Source organism: Camelus dromedarius, chromosome 16 (genome assembly GCF_036321535.1).
Source record: "Camelus dromedarius isolate mCamDro1 chromosome 16, mCamDro1.pat, whole genome shotgun sequence".
NCBI lineage: Eukaryota > Metazoa > Chordata > Mammalia > Artiodactyla > Camelidae > Camelus > Camelus dromedarius.
Genome location: NC_087451.1, coordinates 51,403,506 through 51,428,340, shown reverse-complemented (window position 1 = coordinate 51,428,340; position 24,835 = coordinate 51,403,506). Strand labels below are relative to the sequence as shown.

Genomic DNA, 24,835 nt, shown 5'->3' with positions numbered 1-24,835 from the left:
TCACCTCCTTGGTTAGATTTATTCCTAGGTATTTTATTACTTTGGGTGCTATTTTAAAGGGGATTGTTTCTTTACTTTCTTTTTTTGTTGATTCATCGTTAGTGTAAAGAAATGCAACTGATTTTTGAACGTTAATCTTGTAACCTGCTACTTTGCTGAATTCTTCGATCAGCTCTAGTAGTTTTTGTGTGGACCTTTTAGGGTTTTCTATATATAGTAACATGTCGTCGGCATATAGTGACACTTTTACCTCTTCTTTTCCAATTTGGATCCCTTTTATTTCTCTCTCTTGCCTGATTGCTGTGGCTAGGACTTCCAAGACTGTGTTGAATAGGAGTGGTGATAGTGGGAATCCTTGTCTTGTCCCAGATTTTAGTGGGAAGCTTTTGAGTTTTTCACCGTCGAGTACTATGCTGGCTGTAGGTTTGTCATATATAGCTTTTATTATGTTGAGATATGTTCCCTCTATATCCACCTTGGTGAGAGTTTTTATCATAAATGGGTGTTGAGTTTTATCAAATGCTTTGTCTGCATCTATTGAGATGATCATGTGGTTTTTGTCCTTTCTCTTGTTGATGTGATGTATTACATTGATTTGTGTATGTTGAACCACCTTTGTGTCCCTGGGATGAACCCCACTTGATAATGATGTATAATCTTTTCTATGTGTTGTTGGATTCTATTTGCTAATATTTTGGTGAGGATTTTGGCATCTATGTTCTTCAGTGATATTGGTCTATAATTCTCTTTTTTGGTAGTGTCTTTGCCTGGTTTTGGTATCAGGGTGGTGGTGGCTTCATAGAATGAGTTGGGGAGTATTCCCTCCTTTTCAATCTTCTGGAGTAGTTTGAGAAGGATTGGTATGAATTCTTCTTTGTATTTGGTAGAATTCCCCAGTGAAGCCGTCCGGTCTTGGACTTTTATTTGTAGGGAGGTTTTTTTTATTGCTATTTTGATTTCATTTCTAGTGATTGGTTTGCTCAAGGGGTCAGTTTCTTCTTGATTCAGTCTTGGTGGACTGGATGTTTCCAGAAACTTGTCCATCTCCTCTAGGTTACCCAGTTTGGTTCCATATAGTTCTTCATAATATTCTCGTATGATATTCTGTATTTCTATTTTATTTGTTGTAATTTCTCCATTTTCCTTTCTTATTTTGCTAATTTGTGCTCTCTCTTTTTTATTCTTTGTGAGTTTGGCCAGAGGTTTGTCAATTTTATTTACTTTTTCAAAAAACTAGCTTTTGGTTTGATTGATTTTTTCAATTTTTTTTAATCTCTGTTTTATTTATTTCCTCCCTGATCTTTATAATTTCCTTCCTTCTGCTGCCTTTTGGGGTTTTTTGTTCTTCTTTTTCTAGTTCTTTTAGTTGGTGGGCTAAATTGTTTATTTGAGATTGTTCTTCTTTTTTGAGGAAGGCCTGTATCGCTATAAACTTCCCTCTTAGCACTGCCTTTGCTGTGTCCCATAAATTTTGTGTGGCTGTGCTTTCATTTTCATTTGTCTCAAGGTATTTTTTAATTTCAGCTTTGATTTCCCCATTGACCCATTGGTTTTTTAATAGTATATTGTTTAATCTCCATGCTTTCCTTTTTTTCTCCTTTGTTCCTCTGTTGTTTATTTCTAGTTTCATGGCATTGTGGTCAGTAAAGATGCTTGAGATAATTTCTATCTTCTTAAAATTGTTGAGGCTCCTTTTGTGCCCAAGTACATGATCAATCCTAGAAAATGTTCCATGTGCACTTGAAAAGAATGTATATCCTATTTTGGGGGGGGTGTAATGCTCTGAAAATATCCACCAAATCTAGTTTTTCTATTGTATTATTTATTTTCTCTGTTGCCTTGTTTATTTTCTGTCTGGAAGATCTGTCTAGTGATGTTAACGTGGTGTTAAAATCTCCAACTATGATTGTATTCCCATCAATATCCCCCTTTATCTCTGTTAGTAATTGTTTTATGTATTTAGGTGCTCCTATATTGGGTGCATATATATTTACGAGTGTAATATCCTCATCTTGTATCACGCCTTTAATCATTATAAAATGTCCTTCTTTATCTTTCTTTATGGTCTTTGTTTTAAAGTCTATTTTGTCTGAAATCAGTACTGCAACACCTGCTTTTTTGGCTTTTCCATTTGCATGGAATATCCTTTTCCATCCTTTTACTCTCAATCTATGTGTATCCTTCTCCCTAAAGTGGGTCTCTTGTATGCAGCATATTGAAGATTCTTGCTTTATTATCCAGTCTGCCACTCTGTGTCTTTTGACTGGAGCATTAGTCCATTAACATTTACAGTAATTAATGATAGATGTGTGTTTATTGCCATTTTGAACTTATCTTTGCAGTTGATTTGGTATTTCTTCTTTGGTCCTTTCTTCTTCCTTTTGTGGTTTGGTAATTTTCCTTTGTATTATCATGGATTTTATTTAGTTTTTGTGACTCCCTTGTAGGTTTTTGGCTTGTGGTTACCCTTTTCTGTAAGTCTATTAGCCCATTACTATATCTCAAACCCATCCTACAGAAAATAAAAAATTTAAAAAAGAAAGAAAAAAAGATACTTTATATTTTCTTGCTTCCTTCTCCCACTTTTAGTGATATAGATGTCTTCTTTTACAATTTCGTGTTTATTTTATTTGTAATTCATGAGTTATCACCTTTCCAGTTAAGAGTTTCTCATTTCTGTAGCATCCTGCTGCTTTTCTATTTGGAGTAGACCTTTCAATATTTCTTTTAGCATGGGTTTAGTTTTGCTAAACTCTTTTAGTTTTTGCTTATTTGTGAAATTCTTTATCTCTCCTTCTATCCTAAAGGATAGCCTTGCTGGATAAAGTATCCTAGGCTGCATCTTTTTTTTCATTCAGGACTTTGAATATATCTTGCCACTCCCTTCTGGCCTGTAGTGTTTGTGTAGAGAAATCAGCTGAGAGCCTTATGGGGGTTCCCTTGTAACTCACTCTTTGCTTTTCTCTTGCTGCCTTTAGGATCATTTCTTTATCCTTGGCTCTGGCCATCTTGATTATGATATGTTTTGGTGTGCGTCTGTTTGGGTTCTTCTTGTTTGGGACCTTTTGAACTTCCTGTACTTGGATATCTGATTCCTTCTTTAAGTTTGGGAAGTTTTCAGTCATGATTTCTTCAAAAACCTTTTCAACCCCCTTTGATCTTTCTTCCCCTTCCAGAACCCCTATTATGCGAAGATTGGCATGCTTTGTATTATCCCATAGGTCCCTTTTGTTGCTTTCATTTGTTTTTATTTGTTTATCTTGCAGTTGTTCTGATTGGGTGCTTTCTGTTGTCCTGTATTCTAGGTAACTAATTCATTCCTCTGCATTATCTAGTCTGCTTTGCACAGCCTTTAGATCCATTCTCGTATCAGCCAATGAGTTTACCAGTTCTACTTGGCTCTTCTTTATAGCTTTGATTTCATTTTGACATATTTTATATCTCTAAACACTATCTCTTTTAGTTCCTTCAATACTTTGATCACTCCTTTTTTGAAATCTTGATCTAGTAGGCTATCGATGTCTATTTCATTGATCATTCTTTCAGGGGATTTCTCTTGTTCTTTTAATTGGGAATGGTTTCTCTGCTTCTTCATCTTGCTCATATCTCTCTGGCACTGTGGCTTATGGAGTATCAGTTATCTATTGTGATCCTTAAAGGAGTTTATTTATTTATATATCTAATGCCTATGTAGAAATAAAACTTAAAAAATAAAAAAGGAGAGAGAGAGAATTTTAAAAGAAGGGAGAAAAATAGGTTTGAAAACAGTGTATAATCAATTATAGAAGAGCAATTTGAATCAGACTAGCATTCAAGTTGAGACATCTTTTTAAAAACCCTTTAAAAAAAGATAAAAAGATCAAAAAATGATATCTGAAACCTATTTATAATCAATAACAGGAGATCAAACCCAAAAGAAATGAAAATGAAATCAGGTGGATTTTTAAAAAAATAATAATATAACTACTTTAAAAGAAAAATTTAAAAGGAATTAAAACTAGAAGCATATACAATTGTTTAGAAAGTAGAAATTAAAAAGGTAATAGAAATAAACATAAAAAAAGATATGATAAGGAGAGAATTTTGAAAAAGGGGAGAAAAAAAGGTTTGGAAACAGTGTATAATGAATAATTGAAGAGCAAGTTGAAGCAGAATAGCAATCAGGTCGAGACGTCGCTTAAAAACCTTTAAAAAAGGAGAAAAGAGGAAAAAAATATATTTGAAACCTGTGTATAATCAGTAACAGGAGATCAAAACCAAGACAGATAAAAATAACATGACATGGATCTTTCAAAATAATATTATTTTAAAAGAAAAATTTAAAAGGGATTAAAACTAGGAGGATATATAATTGTTTAAAAAGTAAAAATTAAAAAGGTAATAGAAAATACAACAGGTAAAAACAGATTTAAAAAAACGGGGGTGGGGGTGGTGTTCTCTTGGAGACTGTGTGCTCTTAATGAGAAGTCTTTCTGTCTTTGCCCTGTTTGGCGAACTCAGCTTGCTGTTTCCAGAGGCCCTCCATTGGCGCCATGGTCTGTGCTGCTCCCAGTGCCTGTCGACAAGCAGATCATGCCCCCTCCCAGCACAGCGTTCCTGCCAGAAATGCGGGGGTGGGGGGGCGCCCGCTGTCTCCTGGCGCCGGTCGCTCTGCGCCGCCGCGCACTCCGCCCCGGGTCCGGGCTCTGCAGGCGGCGCAGGAAGACCGTGGATCGGCCCCGCCCCTGCTCCGTGTCCAAACTCATCTCCTTGTTTGTCCTGGCGCCTGAACTTTGCGAGGCACCGGGGCGGAAGGATCCTATTTGACTCGGGCTGCAAACAAGTCACTGCCTGGCCTTTGAGGCTGCTGAGCCCCCAGGTGCGGATTCAGGTTTTGCCCCCACCGCAACCTGGGTGCCAAGCGCCGGAGGCTATGGCGGCAGCACCTGAGCCCCACCTCTCCTCACTGAAAACCTTCCGTGGGTTTTCAGAGATGGGGGTATGCACCCTTCCCCCCAGGGCACATCAGCCGTGCTGTTTTATGGAGGGCTTAGGTTGTTCTGCCCTGTGCACCCACTCATCCACGTTGCGCAGCACCCTGCAGTCCCCTGGGGCTGCCTCCGTGCAGCCGTCCCCATCCTCCGCCTGCCTCAGGCAGCCTGTCCTGGCCCCCAGCTCCCAGCTTAGGTCCCGGGCTGGGTGTCGCAGGGACCTTCTGTGCCCGTTTAACTTAGTTCTGTTGGTCAAGGGCTGCTCCGTACAGATCCGAGCCTCAGAGGCTCCCCCTCCATCCCACTGGCCTCTCCGTTGGAGAGGGGAGGCCCAGCGAACGAGTGCCAGCCCTTCTTTGCCACTCCCTCCCCGCGGGACCCGTCCTGCACTGTTTTGCCTTTTTGTCTTTCTTTTTTTCCTTTCTCCTACCAGATTTTTGGTGTCTTTGTCTTTTGAAGAGGACAATGTTCTGTCAGAGTTCCGTAGGTGCTCTGGTTGGCTGAGTGGGTCCATGGGTGTGAGTCTTGGTGTATTTGTGGGATAGGGTGAGCTACGAGCATCCTACTACTCCACCATCTTGGCCTTGTCCTCATACGGTGCTTTTCTTTCTCTTTCTGGCTTACTTCTTTTAGAATGACGTTCTCCAGGAACATCCATGTTGCTGCAAATGGCATTATGTTGTCAGTTTTTATGGCTGAATAGTATTCCATTGTATAAATATACCACATCTTCTTTACCCAGTCATATAAAACAACGCTAACTTCTGTAATCAACACTGCTGTGGTATTATGTCATTTCATGTGGGTTGACTCATTGACTTTCTCTCAAGAAACCTACAAAGTAGGTATTTTACATCCTTTTTAAAATGAGAAAACAAAAGCTTAGGGAATTTAAGTGGTTTCTGTGAAATGCTTTATAAAAGTGAAGCCTGCTTCTCAAAGAGTTGCCCTGAAAAAGGAAAAAAAAAACCCTTTTATTTAAAAAACTCATTGTTACATTAGCTAATATAATCCCCTTGGAGCAATCAGCTTTAAACTCTTGTACAAAGGATAAAACTGAGGCACAGAGTGCTGAAAGTGTTTCCCTGATCCATTGGTCACAGTAAACTAGCATGGTAAAACTAACAACAATAACCATGAAAATCACAGTGGCTTACTGCAACAGATATTTATTTTCTGTTTATGTCACCATCTGATAGCAATCAGGTTGCTTTGCCAAGGGCACTCTCTTCTGAAGAGTGACTCGGAGATCCAGCTTGCTTGTCAATTACAGCCACTATCTGAAACGTGTGGCCCCCAAGTTCACTGAGGCAAGGGGAGAGAGGCTTGATAGATTGTGTAGGATGTTTTAAAGAACCAGGCATGGAAGCATCTTACACCACATCTATCTACATCTTATTGGCCTTCGTTCATCCTATGACTAGTCTCAGTGCAAAGGAGGCTGGGAAATGAAGAGGAGCACGTGACTTTTGGTGAGAACTGATAGTTTTCTGTCATAGTTTATCCTTTGCTCACTTCTCAACATAGGTTAACACAATGAACCTACTCCCAAAGTCCTCTCCATATCTCAACCTAAATGTCCAGGATGTCTGGACGGCAGGCAGTCCCTTCTGTCAGGTGAGGATATGGATCTGCTCTGTCCAGTGACCTGTGAACTAGAAAGACAAGCTCTTTGCACCTTACGCAATATATCAGGCTGCTTATAGTCAACACGCTCAGTCATGGCAGGGAAGATGGTAGACACCAGTGTCCAGTGCTCTGCGTTGTAAAAGCCCCTCACCCTTGATGAGGCTGGATTCTGCAATCTGGTAAGCTCTTTTGTCTTTCCAGTCCTGGCTCCTGATTGCCCTTGTGAAGCCCCTCCTTTGACATTATTCTCCTTGGCCACCTTTGACATGGGTGTGGAGGTGCTGACAAAAACAATCAATAAACAATCAATGATAAAAATAGACAAGGGTTTTATTTGAGCCAAACTGAGGACTAGCCTGGAAGCCTACTTCCCTGATTACTCTGAGAAACTGCTTGGGAGAAGCATGGTTTCCAGCACAGTTTTATATCTTGTCAGGACAAAGAAAATTAAATCAGGGATATATTTCTTCAAGCTTTAAACACACCCACACACCCACACATCAGCACGTGCGCGGCAAGTCAGCATGGCCTTGGCACCTGCGAAAGGAGTCTTATCACCAAAGGGGGATCAGCACTGGTGCCCCAGGAAGAGGGGGCATTTAATCTTTATTTTTAACATGGACATTCTTTACTTCTGGTCAATGTGCCCTTTTTAAAAATAAATTAAAGCAGATGGACAGTATATGTTTAACAGGCCACAAACAGGCTATTTTAGTTAGCATAAAATTCAAGTTAACTCATATATAAGCTAGAATAACCTCTCCATACCTCAGTATGTAAACATTCCTTGTATTAGAGGAGAGACATGTTCTTCCAGGATCTCTGCAGCCTTCGAAGAATGCTTGCTGTGTGGCAGGCCTTGGTCTTTGTTTTCATTCTGAAAAGTCAGTGGCTTCTCTCTCTCTCTCTCTTTTTTTTTTTTTTTTTTTTTTTCAGTCCAGGCTCCTTCATTCATGGTTTTAATGTCAATATAGTATATTTCTTTTGATGACCTAACATGCTTCTGTTATGTTTCCACCCAGTCAGTTCTATATCCCAGCAACCACAGTCCAAGTTTCTTGCTAGATGAACTTCTCAAATTATGTTTCTGCTTTTTCTTCCCCCTTTCTCTTTCCCTTTCTCTCTTTCCTTTTCGCTTCCCGTTCTCCCTCCTCTTAATGGGATTTGAAATGGCAAGACTACAACTTCAAACTGATTTTTGTCCTAAGTTACTTCACCCAGATAAGAGGTTTGTTTTTTTTTTTTTCCCTGAGTTTAATTACTGAAATTGTTTTATTTATTTTTTTTCTTTAACTACCTTAATATTCAGAACCTAGAAAGAGATGGCTTTTCCAACAGCCTTGGGGACTTTATTCCATTTCATTTCTACTTAAAAACCAATTAGTTCTTTCCCGAACTAATCTCTTTCTTGCAATATTTTAACAAATGCAGACAAAAACAACCAGCACATCACTAATGTATATTTTTCAAATTCTCTCCCTAGAGCTACCATTTTCAGAAGACAGGACATCACAGCTTTGACAATTTGTAACATGAACTTCCATCTTTTCAACCTGAGATCTTAGCATCCTTAGTACTACTGCCAAATGTCTAGTCAATGCTACACATTTTAGGTTTCTTTAAATCTTTGTTTTTATTTATTTATTTATTTGTTTGTTTGTTTGTTTGTTTATTTATTTAAATTGAAGTGTAGTTGATGTACAATGTTGTGTTAGTTTCTGGTGTACTATTTAGGTTTTTAATGACAACACAGTGAGGAAGAGGGGAGAGGAGTGTCCTGCAGCTTTTAGGGTATTCATGTGACGTGATGTGTCCAAGGGTTTACATTTAAAACCCACCAAAATTAAATTAATTAATTGAATTAATTCCATGGCACATTAAATTAGAATACTAGCCATTTTTAAAAAGATAAAATGTTACCTAAGAAAAACTGTGCTTCACGTTGTTACACAAAGCTCGCACTCCTTAGAATTAAAATAATCTCAGAACACATCTTGGGAAAGATAGGGAATAGAAATTAGTTGTTTCTTGGTGCCAGCTTTACACAATACCCACTGCTTCTGCAGAGCCGGGTCTTGCAGTCCAGATACTGGGTCTCCTCCTCTGCCCTCCATCATATCTGGAAACACCCTGCAAAGAGACCCCCTCTCTTTGATATTCTGGTCCTCAAACGCTGCCGAAAGGATCGAGGCCAGTAACTGCACGGGGGGCACGTGTCCAGAGCTGGAGTCCTGGAAGGAGCCGGATGTGGTGTCCACAGCTGGAATTCTCACCCAGGCTCTGCCCAGGAGCAGCTGTGTGACAGGCTCACTCCTGGCCCTCTCTGGCTTCGCCATCTTTCCTGATCTTGTCAAAGCAGTGGTTAAAGGGAGAGTGTGGTTGCCCTTCTGTTACGATGGCCCATCGTGACCAGAGATGGGGTGATGTGCTTCAAAGGGAAGGAGAGGGAGAAAGTCAGTAGGTGAGAGTCCTGTATTCTCTTGAGTGAATCACAGGATGGAGTAATAAATCTGCTGAGTCATCACCCTGGCCTGAGGAGGATGTCAGGAAATGAAAAAGAAAAGTGTGAGTTGATGCTGGTCTGCCTTCCTGCTAAGATCAAGGGTGGTGGGTGAAGTGAGGGCTTCTCCCAGTCAGACCACAAGATGTGACTTACAGCTGTTATTAAAGGTTCTGCTTTTTTGAAATAAAACACTTTCTGTAGAAAAAGGAAGTGAGTAGAGACATCAAAGTCAAGGAGATGCAAGGAATTTCCCCATTTTCCCTTTCAGGCTCCCATGTGCAAGGCTAGGGAACATAGACCACGTATCTTCATGTGTAAAAGAACTTATAGACTTGTTTTAAAACCACTGTTTCATAGGCTAAGTGAACTTCAAGGCATACAAATATCATGGAATGCCATGGTTTTCAACATATATAATTATCTATAAAAATATTATTGCAAGTAAAAGAATACAGGGAAGCCAAACTTATGAACAAAATCAAAATGGATCTCCCATGTTTGAAGCAGAGACGGGGACTCTCCACATCTGCCTCCTGGCACACATATCTCAGGGACCTAAAGACTAGACTGCAAAATCCACTACGCTAGTTTCCCATCTCAGACCACCCCTCTTTACACACACACACACTACAAGATCATCAACTAATTGCTGATAATATTAATAAGAAGGGGTTTGAAGGCCACGTGTGGCTCTTCACACCCATAACTGGATCACCCATGATGGGCCTGGGATAGGAGACTGGGAAGTTCTTCAGTGGGAGGGATAGGAGCATTGTACAACCTTGAAGACTGGCTTGGAAGCAATTCAAGGCCATTACAATAAATATCACAGAAATGCAAAGGATTATAAGGGACTACATGAACAATTCACATCAACCAATTGGATAACCTAGAAGTAATGGATAAATTCCTAGAAATATACAACCTACCAAAACCAAATCATGAAGTAGATAATCTGAACAGACCAATAATAAGTAAGAAGATTGAATCAGTAACGAAAAATCTTCTAACAAGGAAAAGCCCAGGACCAGAAAGTTTCCCTGATGAATTCTACCAAATATTTAAAGATGAATTAGAGTTCCAGTCAAGATGGCAGAGTGGTAGGACCATGAGCTTGCCTCTTCTTGCAACTGCAACGAAACTAGAACTGAATGCTAAACAACCATCGAAAAAAGACTGGAACCTAGTAAAAATGAATTAATGCCAAGTTTTCTCAAACTCTTCCAAAAAAATTAATTGAACAGATGGGAACACTAATTGGACGAGGCCAGCATTCCCCTGATATCAAATCTAGATAAGGACACTACAAGAAAAGAAACCTACAAGCCCATGTTCCTGATGAATATAGATGCAAAAATTCTCAGTAAAGTATTAGCAAGCTGAATCCAAGAGCACATGAGAAGGATCTGTACCATGATCAAGTGGGATTTCTCAGTGGGATGCAAGGATGGTTCAACACACACAAATCAATACATGTGACACACCACATTCATAGAATGAATGATAAAAATCATACGATTCTCTCAGTAGATGTAGAAAAAGCACTTGATAAAATACACCCTTTCACTGACAACATCATGGGAGCTTCTTTTTAAAGATACAAGATTCTTTTCTCCTTCTGCTTGTAAGACTCTCTCTTTGTCTTTGATTTTTGACAGTTTTGTTACAGTGTATCTTGGCCAAGATCTGTTTGAGTTTGTTTGGGGCTTTATGAATGTCACAAACTTGACTATCCAGATCTCTCTCCAGATTTGTCAGGTTCTCAGCCATTATTTCTTTAAATAAGCTTTCTCCCCCCCACCCCGTCTCCCCCTCTTCTCCTTCTAGGACTCCCATAATTCACAGATGGTTTCTTGTGATGGTATGCCATAGCTCACAGAGGTTTTCTTCACTCTTTTAAATTCTTTTTTCTCTGGTCTCCTCCTACTAATAATTTCAAAGGTCCTGCCTTTTATTTCACAAATTCTTCTTGATCCGTTCTGCTGCTGGTGATGTCTATTGTATTTTTCATTTCATTCATTGTGGAGCACCCTCCCGCCCCCCCCATTTTTTTTTTTTAATGATTTCTATCTCTTTGTTAAACTTCTTTTTTTTTAATTTTATTTATTTTTAGGTAGGGAGGGAGATAATTAGGTTTATTTATTTATTTTTAGAGGAGGCACTGGGGATTGAACCCAGGACCTAGTGCATGCTAAACATACACTCTACCACTTGAGCTATACCCTCCCTACCTCGAGCTATACCCTCTCCCCACTTTGTTAAACTTCTAATTTTTGTTTGTGTATTTTTTTTTACCTGATTTTGTTGAATTGTCTTTCTCTGTTCTTGTAGCTGATTGAGCTTTCTTTAAAAAGGCCGTTTTAAATTCTTTTACAGGTAAATCATAGATTTCTGTGTCTTTGGGGTCAGTTACTGGAAGATTATTGAGATCCTTTGATGGTGTCGTGTCTCCTTGATTTTTCATGTTCCTTGAAGTCTTGTGTTGCTTTCTCTGAATCTGAAGTAGCCGCCACTCCCTCCAGCCTTTACTGAGTGACTTCAGGAGAAAAACACCATCCATTGCCCTGCTAGGGATTTTGTGGCTCTCTCAGAACTTTTGAGAGTATGCCTGCTCCAAGCTTCGGACTCCCTCTTGTGTCAGAATTCTGCTACTTGCCTGCCTTCTCTCATTCCCACAGCACCCCAGGCCACGTGCTCACAACCTCTCTAGCTTTCTCAGGGCTGGAGCTGAAGCCCCAGTTGGCCTCTCCCTGGCTCACAGATTCAGGCTGGCTTTCTGCCTGTGCTCACTGGCTGTCTGCCAGAGCTCGCCCTCGCCCTTGTTGGGAGCACTCACAGGGAGCCAGCCACAGGCTGGAGGCATTGTGTGTGTGAGGCTCATAGAGGGCTGGGGGCCCACGGGCCAGTTAGGGGGATCTGCAGCGAAGCTGTCTTGAGTGGCTTGTGGCTTCTCGGAGTCTGCGACACAGTTACTAGAATCTGCATCCCTCTAATGCCCTGCAGAGTTCTGTCTGCTGCTCCCCCACTCCCCCAGCCTCCTCTTGCCCCTCAGTCATGCCATTCAGGACTCAGGACTCTGTAGGGAGCAGGAGAGAAATGGGTCTCTAAGGCAGTGTCCACATAACTGGGGAGCTGGGGAAGTTCACCCACACCCTCTCACTTCTCCCCTCCTCCCAGGAGAAATCACGGTCCAAGACGCTGTCTCTTGGCCCTGAGCTGGGCCACTCTAGGGGAGGGGTGATGCAGATAATATCAGACTAGTTCTCTTACCCTCTCCAATGCATCCAAATTTGATTTTATTCTTTCTCCAACTGTGTGCTGGGACTTCACTAGAAACCTGGATTTCCACCAGGGCTCTCCCATCTGTGGGTGATCATCTCAGACAGTGTTCTCCAGGGGCTCCCGGACCACAGACAGGAGGGCCTGGTGCCAATCCACGGGCCACTGCAGATTCCACAGCCAGGGCTGGGGTCTGTATGCTTTTGACCTGATGAATGGGTGGGCAAGACTCCTCCCTTGGCTGGATCCCACAGCTCCAAAAAGGCACTTTGGTCCATGGATGGATGCAAAGTTGTTGCTGATGTGTAGATGTGAGCACGGGGCATCTTATTTGGCCATCTTACTGGCTTCACTCTTCTCTCCATCACCTTTTTTGTGTCTTTGTTACGTCGTTTCTACTGTACCACGTTGTTTCCTTTTCTCTTTTGCTATATATTTTTGAGTTATTTTACTAGTGGGCTCTATGAGGACTACCATTATTGTTGCAATGTCTGACAAGCTCGTTCAGGCTAATACCATCTTAATTTCAACAGTAGGTGAAAACTTTGCTCCTGTGTAGCCCCACTCCCTCCCCCACCTTAAAGCTGCTGTGAAGGAAGGAAGGGGCCGTGAGCCAGGGAATGCAGAAAGCCTATGTTGGAAAAGGTAAGAAAACAGATTATCCCCTAGAGCCTCCAGAAGGAATGCAGCCCTTCGGACCCTTTTTAAACTTCCGATCCCCAGGACTTGAAGATGATATATTTGTATTGTTTTAGGCTATTAAGTTTACGATAATTTGTTACAGTAACACTAAGAGTCTAATGTAGATTTTGGTACCTGGAAGTAGGGTGTTGCTATAACAAATACTAAAAAACTGAAGAAGTGGCTTTGGAATGGGACGAGAAGAGGCTGGAGGAGTTCTGAGCATGACGGAAAAAGCCTAGGTTTCCTGGAACAGACCGTTGGCAGACAGGAAATGAATACACTCCACTTGGCATTCCCTCCTAAAAAAGGCCTGCTGCCAGGGCTTTGTGCTCACAGTTTCATCATGCAAGGAGCCAGGGATCCCAGACTTAGCTGGAACAGAAAGAAATGGATCCAAGATTTCCTGAAGGTGAACAGATAATGACTTAAAAACGGAATGCAAGCAGATGAGGTGGGCGCCTGAGCCCCTCCAAAATGAACCACCCCTCCCTCAGCCTCCTCTCCTCCCAGACCCTCCACTCCAGATCTGCCTGGTGTTTTGCTGATGCTCAGGAACCTATGTGGTGATGCCCCGTTTGCTTGCACTTCACTCCCTCTTCACCTCCTGGCATCCACTGCAATGGAAGCGATCAAGGCTACGAACTGGAGGAGGGAAGGAGGGGCAGGGATGGCTGTGGGACCTGGCACCAGGGTCGGTGAGGTCCATAAAGAGCTGTCAATGAATTGTCTGCTGACTGATGTGTCAGGTCACTTTGGAAGTGTTACTTGGAGCTTTGATGGAATCCCTCAGCTGGAATCAGGGAGCCTGGACTGGCTCTGGAATCTGGAAGCAGGATCTGCTCTCTCCCTCTCCAGCTCCAGGTGGTAGAAAGGGAAATTTCCCAAAGGACACAATCCCAGATCCCAGAACCTAGGTTCTACTCAGTTCCTATTTGTAACACATCCTCATCCCCATTTCACTGATGGCAGCTCAGAAGACTCAACCTGCCCTCAGTGACAAAGTGAGTCAGTGCTAATTCTGGGGTTAGAACCCAAGTGTTCTTCTACCAGCCAGAGTTCTCCTCATCTCCCCACCAGAGTGGCCTGGTGATTGCAGATTCACCATGTAGACTTCATTCAGTAGGGAAAGATACCTCCTTTCCTTAGTGGAGAAGCTGTCTGTGCCTAGGTGGGTCACGTGCCATGCAAGAGAATAGGCACTCTAGGTGGACTTTCAGGAAAAAGAGATCCATCCATTTAAATGGATGATCCAGGCTTCTGAGATTGGAATTGGGAGACAGTGATGGAGAGAAGTGTATTCTGGTTTCAGGAAAGCTGTCCCCTTAAAATGCAGAAGTGGCTTCCTCTGTATCTTAAGTTACAGTCCTTTTCCTCCACCTGCCGCACTCAACATTTCACTCTGCCTAGCTCATTTTTATCCAGTGTTCTCTCTTAGGCTCCATGTTCAAGCATGCATCCTCTCTTGCCTGGACCACAGCAGTAGATTCTCCCTTGTCCCTACTTGTCCAGGTCTGCGTGAAGCCAGTAAGTTACATTTACTAAAACTCATCTCTGAACCTCTAAACATGGCATGTCCTTCCTCATTGGCCCAAACATTTCCAGCATCTCCTTTTAACCTGTGAAGTTGAGTATGAACTTGCCTCCTTAACATTTAAAGCCCTCTACTCAACCTTCCTTTCCAGTTGTCCCCGTCACTCAACACAGACATGGACCCCAGTTCCCATCTGATTGTTTTTTTCCCTTTTTGATGGACACATCATTTTTACCTCTAGCTATTTGCTCCCACTCTTGTCCTTTTCTTAATGATTCTGTAACTTTTCTAGAAAAGTCTTATACATTCACTAAAGATAAGTTCAAGTCATATCTCCTTTATAAATCTCATCGATGATCATTAATTATCTGCCTGTCTTCCCAAAGTCTACATTGTCTGTATTACTCCAAATTGGAGGATGAATTGGAGGAGGAGAAAGTGGGGAAAGTAACACAGTTAGGGGGAAATTGCAATAGATTATGGGAGAGATCGAGGGCAGGGGTCAAGGGCTGTGAGCAAAAGATGGGAGTGGGTGGTTTGTTGCTAAACAGGTGACAAGGGAAGTTGGGATCTGGGCAGGTGGTGTCAGGGACTGGAGTGGTAATGATGAAACGGTCCTGCCTTAGAAATTCTTCTGTAGGCATACAGATGAGCTCACCTGCTGGAAAAGACCAGAGCCAGTTCACATCCTTATTCTTCCAAAACATGAGCCCCACCCTCTGAAACCATGCTCTCCCCCATCACCAAGATTATACTCAGCTTTTAAGTTTCCTTCAAGAAAACACCAAAAGTCAGGTTTTGTAGAAAAATATATTTTTTTCAATAGTTACATAATATACATTTTCACAATAGCATTTTTAGCAATGATTTAGAATTGAGAACTGAAAGGTTTTCCATTAATCATCCTTGCAAGGACCCTCCCCCCATTTCAGGGGTGGAATTGGGATTCACAGAAGAAAGCAATTTGCCCAAGTCTCCATAAAAAAAAAACAATTAGTATTCATGGAAGATAAACTTAAAACATCAATAACTTAAATAAGATTAACATTACTTAAGGCCTCCTGTTTCATATCAATAAACAAAGTTCATACTCTTTAAAATTATAATAAAATAATATCAGAGGGCATTTAGGGAAAGCTAGAAGGGAATACATTGTCTTCAGATTCTTGGGTCATGGATTGAGCGTTCAAGGCTTTGAAATTTGGTTTTTCTTGTCCAGGTAATTCATGTAATCCTGGACCCACTTCTGCTCGGGGTCAGCACAGATCTCCTTGGCCCGTGTGGTCTTGAAGCTGTGGAGAAGAGAGGGTACAGTTAGATGGAGTTCCAATGAGATTTCAGCCTAGCAATGCAGCCTATTTGCCTCAGGAAGCTGCCATGGGAACTTGAGGAGGAGGCAGGTGGAAGGAGGGAACCCAGGGCAAGCTGACCCTATAGATTTCCCAGTTGAAGTCATGCTGACTTTCAGCTGAAGAAACTGGGATGGTCTGAGTAAGCACTCAGATGGAGAGTGGTGTTGGGTTCACTTTTTCCCTTGTGGCTGCAGTTTTCCCATCGGGCACCTTTGGATACTAGATTAGATGGTGTAACTCTCTGACTCTACATTTGTGAGGCTTGCCCCTTGCTCCCCGAGGAAGAACTGGACCATGGAGGGCTGGTGTGCTCAACTCACATCACAGCTTCTTTGGGACACTTGCTGCTGGTGACTCTTGTATAGCTCATCAGCTTCTGCATGGGGATCTTCTTACCGGTGAGTGTATAGCAGCAGGTGACGGGGGAATTAATTGCATCTGGAAACAGAACCACAAAGAAAAAGCACTTTAGGATGGACTAGGTTCTTTCTGATCTCAATTAAAGCAGAGAAAAGTAGTAAGGAGAGGGCAAATTGGAGTCAGGAGTGGAGGCAGAACCCATTAAATCCTAGTACTTTTGCCTCTGCCTCAGAGCCAGATTATCATACGGACTCAGTTTCCTAAGCTCTAAAATGGGCATTTGGCATTGACAATGAAGAGAGGAAAGGGAGAGATGTTAAACCAGATAACTTCTGGGAGTGCTATTAGGAGAATCTAATTATCCAAATTATCAGGGTCGGGGAAGATCAGATCGGGGACCCCAACTATGAGTCCCCTTTATGCTCCAAGAAATCTGTGCTTGGTTGTGAGTTTCCCTGATACCCACTGCCTCTGCAAAACTGAATCTCTGGAGTCTGGAGTCCAGATTCTGGGTCTCCTCCTCTGTCCTCCACAGTATTTGGAAATACTCTGCACACCCACCACCAGTGGCTCCTTCTTTTTGATACCCCAGTCCTCAGCAAACCTGAAAGGAGCTGGTACAGTAACTGCACGGGGGGCACGTGTCCAGAGCTGGAGTCCTGGAAGGAGCCGGATGTGGTGTCCACGGATGGAATTCTCACCCAGGCTCTGCCTGGGAGCAGCTGTGTGACAGGCTCACTCCTGGCCCTCTCTGATTTTCCCAATCTTTCCCGGTCTTGTCAAAGCAGTGGTTAAAGCGAGAGTGGGGGTAACCCTTCTGCTCTGATGGCCCATCTGACCCAGAGATGGGGTGATGTGCTTCAGAGGGAAGGAGGGGAGGCTTACCTGGCTGAGCCAGCACTTGGGTGCTGAAGGCGGCTGCTGCGAGCAGCAGACACAGGAGCCCTGCAGAGATCTTCATGTTAGAGGCTGAGGATTCGAGCTTCAGCGTGAGAGCTGTTGGTTTCTGGATTGGTTTCAGTCCCTCTGCTCTTCCAGTGGCTCTGCCTGCCTTTTATTGAAAGCCAAGAGGGTGGAGCAATGGTAGAGAGGTTGGCCCAGGGCAGCATCATCTTGAATGAATGACGAAATGAAATCTTGAATGTGCTGAGCAAATGTAGCAGCTGGAGGTTTCCAGGAAGTAGGAGAGGGAAGCAGTGGGTCAGGACTGGGCACTGTTTCCATTTGCTGCTGAGATAAAAAGGAATGAAGGGGTAGGGATGGGAGGGGTACAGTTATATCCTGAGGGACCACAGACGTAAACCAAACGGTTTATTCTTAAGGATTCCACTTTCTCTGAAATGAAAACTCTGCGGAAAACAAAGGAAGCAAGGGAAACAGAGGTCACAAGGGCGATGAAAACATCTCTGGGCTCCCTCCTGGCCCACCTTCAGGCAACAGTCCAAGGGATTTTCAAGCCTGGAAGGGACCCTGAAGTCTTGGCAGGCTCCCCACCAGTGTAGGAAATCCACTTGCTCTTTAAAATGTAGGATGGTCAAACAATTGAAACTTAGTAGGACTATAGCGTTTGGTTTTTTTAACTATAAAAGTGAATTCTAGAATCATTGGGTTTAAGACTTGGAAGAAGCCATCTAGATCCTGCAATGCTGCAAAAGAAATTTCTGTGTAATACTCATATAGTGCTGCTCTGTCCCAGGAATATTCTAAGCCCTTTACAAAGGCCAAATCTTTCCATTCTCCAGCTCCATCTAGCAGCTATTATTTATTCCCATTCTATAGATCAGATTAGCAAGGCACAGAGGAGCTAAGTAACCTGCCTGAGTTCTGCCAAGCAGAACCCTGCCTCTGTGTGGTCACCACTATGACATACTTCGGGATGAAATGTTCATACGTCTTCCATATATACCTGGTCATAAGTCTGGGTGTCCTCAGAATCTGCCAAACTAGCAAGCACCGAATGGGGCGTCGAGAAATCTTCCTTGTGGCTAAGTCGTTTTGGGATTTGGAACCTGTGGCTAGCCCAGCTGGCAGTGATTGGCAAGATGCCAGTCCCCTGCTGTGGTGACTGTGATCCCAGCTTCTTTCTGAACTCCCAGGGAGCATGAGTGAGCAGAGGAACAGTATTCTGGAATTAGAATGCCTGCCTGCACAATGTAGCACTGCCTTGGATTTCCTCTGAAACCCCAGAATGCGTCACGAGACCTAAAAGACCTTCATATTCATTTCCGTGAACTCTTTTCTTTAACAAATACCATAGGGCTCCTTGAGGCATGTTGGTGGCTATGCTGAGCCTAGAATTCAGGTCTCGCCTCCCCCATTCCACTGCCTCATGCTTCTGCACTTGCTTTGCCTTTGCCCAGGGGACATGGAAGGCTCTGGTGACCCTTCTTTCTTAAAGCAACTTTGAGACAATGTCTATATAGTACATGGAGCTTTGGGGAAGAAACATCTGCCAGTCACTACACTTATAATAAGAAGAGGGTTATATTGAACAGACAACTGCATCTGTTCCATAGTGATTGTAATGGCAAAGAAGAGAGACAGGTGGCACTGTTGAGTGCTTCCCCAGAACCAGGCACTGTGCTGGGCTGATTTTCAGTATCATCTCATCAGTCCTCCCCACAACCCCACTCACCTTACACTGAAACCGAAATCAAGTTACTTGCCTAGGATCTCACAGGTAATCGCAGGTGAGGCTGAGATTCCCACCCAAGACACTCAGACTCCAGAATCCCTACTTCCAGGTACCAGGCTTAATGTCTCAGGATGGATATTGCTTTCTTAGAGAATCTGAGAGGAGAGAATCAATGGAGAGACCATTCTGGACTCGGGTGTAATTCTAAAAAGACAGAAGAGAACAAATTGACTTGGGCACGGCTTTGCTTGCATCTCTCTTGGAGCCTGAATTGTATTCCACCTGAATCTTTCCAATCCCCACCCTCACTGCCCCCCCCCCCCGACTTGGGCTGAAATCTCTCTGTTTGGCTCAGTGCTCTGCCAATGGCTCAATCAGTTCTTACTGAATGAGTCAAGTATTTTCAGGAATGGAGATTGTGTAACTTCATGTATGTCTTCCCACATCATCTCACCTTAACTTCTAAGATGTTTTCCCTCAGATTAATGGATGGAAATTCCTCTCTAACCTAGTAAATTGTCCTTGGAGGATCTGTTAGGCTTAAGAGATCTTCCAGGAGAAACAGTATGGAGATTCCTCAAAAGACTAGGAATAGACTTACCATATGACCCAGGAAGCCTGCTCTTGGGCATATATCCAGAAGGAACCCTACTTCAGGATGACACCTGCACCCCAATGTTCATAGCAGCACTATTTACAATAGCCAAGACATGGAGACAGCCTAAATGTCCATCAACAGGTGACTGGATAAAGAAGAGGTGGTATATTTATACAATGGAATACTACTCAGCCATAAAAACCGACAACATAATGCCATTTGCAGCAACATGGATGCTCCTGGAGAATGTCATTCTAAGTGAAGTAAGCCAGAAAGAGAAAGAAAAATACCATATGAGGTCGCTCATATGTGGATTCTAAAAAAAAAACAAAATAAAAAACAAACAAACAAAGCATGACTACAAAACAGAAACAGACTCATAGACATAGAATACAAACTTGTGTTGCCAAGGGGGCGGAGGGTGGGAAGGGATAGATGGGATTTCAAAATTGTACAATAGATAAACAAGATTATATAGCACAGGGAAATATACACAAGATCTTATGGTAGCTCACAGAGAAAAAAAGTGACAATGAATATGTATATGTTCATGTATAACTGAAAAATTGTGCTCTACACTGGAATTTGATACAACATTGTAAAATGATTATAAATCAATAAAAAATGTTAAAAAAAAAAAAAAAGAGATCTTCCAGGAGGATTGCATTCTGTTACATCCCATTTCTTCCTGGAATCCAGTCATTCCTCGGGGTTGTCTAGGTTAACCAGGTTAAAGGCATTGAGATCTTTACTCTCTCCTGGTTCAGCCACATTGTTACCACTCCTAGTCTCCTAGAACCAGAGGACCTGTAGAGATCCTGTCGCACATTCTCTTTTTATGTAAGGAAATAGTTACAGAGTGAGGTCAGCTGACCCTTGGTCACAGTAGTCCCGCAGAGAAGTTTTCTGGTTTTTCTGAGTTTTTAGACAGACTTCTGAGTGTTTGAAGCTTTATCTCTACTTCAGGAAGGGGTCACCATTTTTGGAAAGTGACTTGGTCACTGCAAGTGTCAAACAATGAACAGATCACAGGTGAAAGTATGAATCAGAAGAGAGAGTCTTCCGGAAGATGTTATCCATCTCCCTCCCACTTCTGCTCTGTCAAGAAGGGCTGCTCTCCCCAGCTGAAGGGTCAGTCATAGAGTGAGAGAAATAAATGGAAATTCCCACTCTGAGGCAGCTCTGGAAGTTCCCAGATTCCTTGGAGTAGAATGCCTTTGGCTGGAGCCTGCATTCCAGATGCTGGGCCTGGAGCCAGGGACGTCTCACGTGGGGCTGTGCTGGGAACATCCCAGCGCAAGATCTGGGTTGGGCCTCTGCTTGAGGGCCTGCAAGGGAAAGTCCTGGGGAGGATGTCGGGAGGCGGCAGAGTCAAGGTTCTCTGTTCCCCAGAATCCCTAGTCCCACTGGGGACCCCTCCCCATCCACGTATAGATAAGGAATGGAAAAATTCCTCTTGGTGAGTAATCCTTTCTTCCTTCCTTTCAGTGAGCTGTCCCCACTGCAATCAAGATCCTCCACGTGGGCTTTGATCCTTACCCCAGACTCCCACTCAGTGTCAGGGGTAAAGGAAAGAGGAACCAAGAGTGAGTGAGCTTTCTAGAAATATCAGCAGCCAGCCCCTGGTTCCCTGCCTCGGCCCCTTCCCCGGTTCGCTTGCTTCCCCTCTGCGTCGAGCTTGGGACCCCCTTGCCTTCGTTGCTGGTGCTCCCCCGGCTCAGCCTTGGAGTGAGACACACAGTAAGCTTTGTTTGCACGCACGAGGTCCCTCCTAGACACCTCTCCAGGCCTCTCCTCCAGCTGTTCCTGTCCATTCTCCTCCACATTAGTCTCAGCTCTAGGGAGCCCAGATCCTATTTTCCTGGGACCCCACTTCTGAGAGCCCTTTCCTTTCAATGATGAAAAATCCATTCCTTCTTGTACAGAATGTCAGATGAAAACAGGACCTTCAAGATCATTTTCCTGTTTCACAGATAGGGAAACTCAGACCAGGAAGGAGGCTGTGACGGGCCCAAGGTGATGGGGAAGACTAACAGCAAGAGTTTGTAGGGGTTTGTTCATCTCTGGCCCTCAGTGTACCCCCTGTCCTCAGATACTGCGCTATCGCCTTGATGTAACACCCATACAGCTAGCGTCTACTCTGTGTGGAGTACCAGGTAGGGGACTGGGGGTCGGGCGAGGGGGGAGGGAGGGAAAAGTGAACCAGACACACAGCCTGCATTCCAGAAGAGATGACTAAATATCCATGGGGAATAGGGCTGAGCTTATAAATAAACCTGAGCTGTGCTCACCTTAGGTTTCTGGCACCTGGGCATTTCCTGTGTTCTGGGTGGATCTGCCCCAGGTCTATTCGCCTGAAAGAGCCAAGGATATTGGGGAGGGGGAAGGTGGGGATAGCCTATGGGGAAAGAAAGGGAAGATTCACCTGCAGAGGCCTAGGGTGGGGGGGGAGTGGGGACTTGTCACTTAGACTGGGGACCAGCACCTGAGCCCTACAGTGAGGCAGCTCCTGTGAGCAAGGGGGTCAAGTCTATGAAAACCGTTATGGTTAACAGCAGTGTAAGACCTGCTTCTGCTCCCTCGACAGACTGTCACCAAGGGTAGCACAGTTCCTTACTTGGGATTGTGTGGCCCAGGGTGGCCTGAGCAGTGTCAAAGGGACTGGCAAGCACATCTGCGGCACTTCTGCGGGGATGCTGGCCTGGGGGCCATCGCAGGGAAGCAGATCATGAAGACTGGGCGGAGTAGGGAGAGAGAAACATTGCTTTGACAGCCTTTGATTGAATCTTTGTTTTAACACCCATTGCTGGGGTCCCCTGAGGGAAATACAAGTGACCCACAGAATCACTGCAGTAACCAGAGGGACACGGAGCTGGGAGAGACCCAGCTAAGGGGCTCAGGAAGGCTTCCTGGTGGCACTTTTAAGATGGGCTTGAGGGTTGACAGGTTTTGAACCGTGGGTGATTGATTATTGGATGGAGGAGGGGTGCATTTGGGGGCAAACTTATAGAGACCACAGATTCTAAGTGTGTGTGCACCCCTTTGGGATCTTGTTAAAGTGCAAATTCTGATTCTGTAGGTCTTGAGTGGGTCCAAGATCCTGTGTTTCTAATCAGTTCCCAGGTGAGGCTGTTGAGACTGGTCCCAGGTCCCATTAAGAGAACCTTAAAAGTGCTCAGAAGGGGAAACTGTGGTTGGGGTGGGAGACGTGAGCAGTTCATTTGGTCTAGACCAGGGTTCTTGTCTGTGGTTCTCAGCTAGGCTTCAAGAACCATCTGGAATTATCTTCCATGTTTTTGTGATTGTATGTTTTTCTGGGCAGAGGGTCCAGTAGCTGCCGTCAGGCTAGTAAAGGCATCCGTGACCTCCAAATCCTTAAATACTATCGAACCTATAAAAAACAGAGCATTCTGGCCTTCACCGTTGACCTGTGGAATCACAATGTGTAATTTTCCTACTTAAAGCTGTATTTTTTCTTAAGCTCTCCTCCTTACCTCCACTCTACCCACAGGTGACTTCCGGCCTGTGTTTGGGCACCCCTAGGCTGAAGCGTCGGGTACGTGGAGTAGGGGCTGTGCCAGCCAGGCTGGGTGGCACTAACAGGAAAAAGGCACAGGCAGGAAAGAGAGAAGGAAAAAAGGGAGAGAGAGAAAGAGGAAGGGAAGTGTGGGGATGAAGAGGGAACCTTGACTTATGAGCAGAGCCCCAGGTGATGTCAGAACACTAAGGCCAGAGGCCTGGCTCTGTTTCTCTCTAGCTGTGTGGCCTTGCACAACTCACTTGACCTCTCTGGGTCTTCTGTGAAGTATGATTAGTAAGACGGCTATTTCTAACATTGTCATAAGACTCATAGGAAATAATAAGCCAAAGGTGCTTTGTAAGCAGTATGGAAAGAGCTGTGTCACTCTAAGGGCCCGAGCAGGCTACAGGCTCAAGCAGAGTTGGGGTACCTGACCATTCCCGGGTGGCCCCCGATGCACAGCCCAAGCCTCCACTCTCAGTTCTTGCTATGAAAGTGAACAGGCATCTAAACTCTACTGGGCAGTCCATCTGGATTTTCTAGGCTCTTTTTCATCAGTTTTCTCTTCTGCATGTGGACAGAGAGAGAGCCTTCAGGGGCTGACAAAAACTAAGGGTCAGAGAGAAGCAGCCCCCAAATCAAGTTAGGGTACCAGCTCCTCACACAGCAACCAGCTCTGGCTGAAAGTTCACATTCCGATGGGCCCTTGTCTGCCTCTAAACCTCATGTCGACCCCAGACTCACCCTCCGTTTCTAGAACTCTCTGTGCTCCATCCCGCCTCAAGGCCCTTGTCCAGGCCAGATCCCAGCACCTGGTACAGTGTGTTTTATCTAATGGGTTCTCAGTAAATATTGTTTGAACCAATGGACCCAAGAATCTTGAATCATTTCCCCTGGATATCTGATCTCTGGGATGATTTAATATCAGACAGGGAAATGAGTAGAGAAGCAAGAGTTTTGGTTTTCCGAGTTCCCCACTTCTTCTATTTGGGGGAGGAGATAGTGGCAGGGCTCGGGGGGACAGTGCATGGGGCACTACCAGAGGGTGATTTTCAGGGGCCCATTGGATCCCATTTTGTGGTTGGTCTGTTTCTTCTTGTGGGTTGCAAAATGTTGCCTTCCGAAAAAGGGAAACTTCAACTGCCCAGAAAAGCTTCTTTGTTAATAGTTTCAGCTGGCTCACTGATGGAGCCCCAGGTTACAAAGCACTGGCTACATTCAAAATCTCTTTCGGTGTTTACTATAAATTGGTGTCAGAGAGAGAGAGAGCCTGAATGAGGAGGCAGAAGGTATTTGCCCAGGGGAGAGGGAAAAGATGGGGGAAATGGTTTTGCAAAGCACACACAACTCTTCTGACTTAGAGGCAAGGACTTAAACATAAAGCATTATTAAATAACTCAACTCTGCAACTTGTTTATTGCTCAAAAATATAGCCAGGGTGCTGAGAGAACTTTCCGTGGTTCTCCTCGGGGCTGTTTATAATGGGTGGGAATGGAAGGCAGGCAGGAGGAGCTGGACCATCACGGGCAGGGATGCTTGTCCTGCATCCCTCGTGTTAGCACCTAGCATCAGGGGAGCCACAAATATGTGAGGAGTGAATGAATTCAGGGAAACCAGAGCTGGAAGGTGCCAGAGAGATCACAGAGTTGGGAATTCTAGCCCTGCTTAAATTAAAATGGGGAAAAGAAAGTTTCCCAGGATTTTAGTGCATTCATAAATCGTACAGACAAGCTGTGTCTGTGTGTGTGTGTGTGTGTGTTGTGGAAAGTGCCTG

General features: G+C 43.9%; 1 protein-coding gene across 1 annotated transcript; it reads right to left on the bottom strand.

Annotated features, from left to right (window-relative positions):
- Window positions 1–15,387: 15,387 nt before the first annotated feature.
- On the bottom strand, window positions 15,388–17,352 carry LOC105088228 (C-C motif chemokine 2). Its single transcript, XM_010979035.3, has 3 exons — window positions 17,194–17,352; window positions 16,269–16,386; window positions 15,388–15,888 (listed from the first exon to the last, which is right to left on the bottom strand). Exons 1-3 carry the CDS (start codon window positions 17,267–17,269, stop codon window positions 15,783–15,785), a joined length of 300 nt encoding a protein of 99 aa, XP_010977337.1. The 5' UTR covers window positions 17,270–17,352; the 3' UTR covers window positions 15,388–15,782.
- Window positions 17,353–24,835: the final 7,483 nt, after the last annotated feature.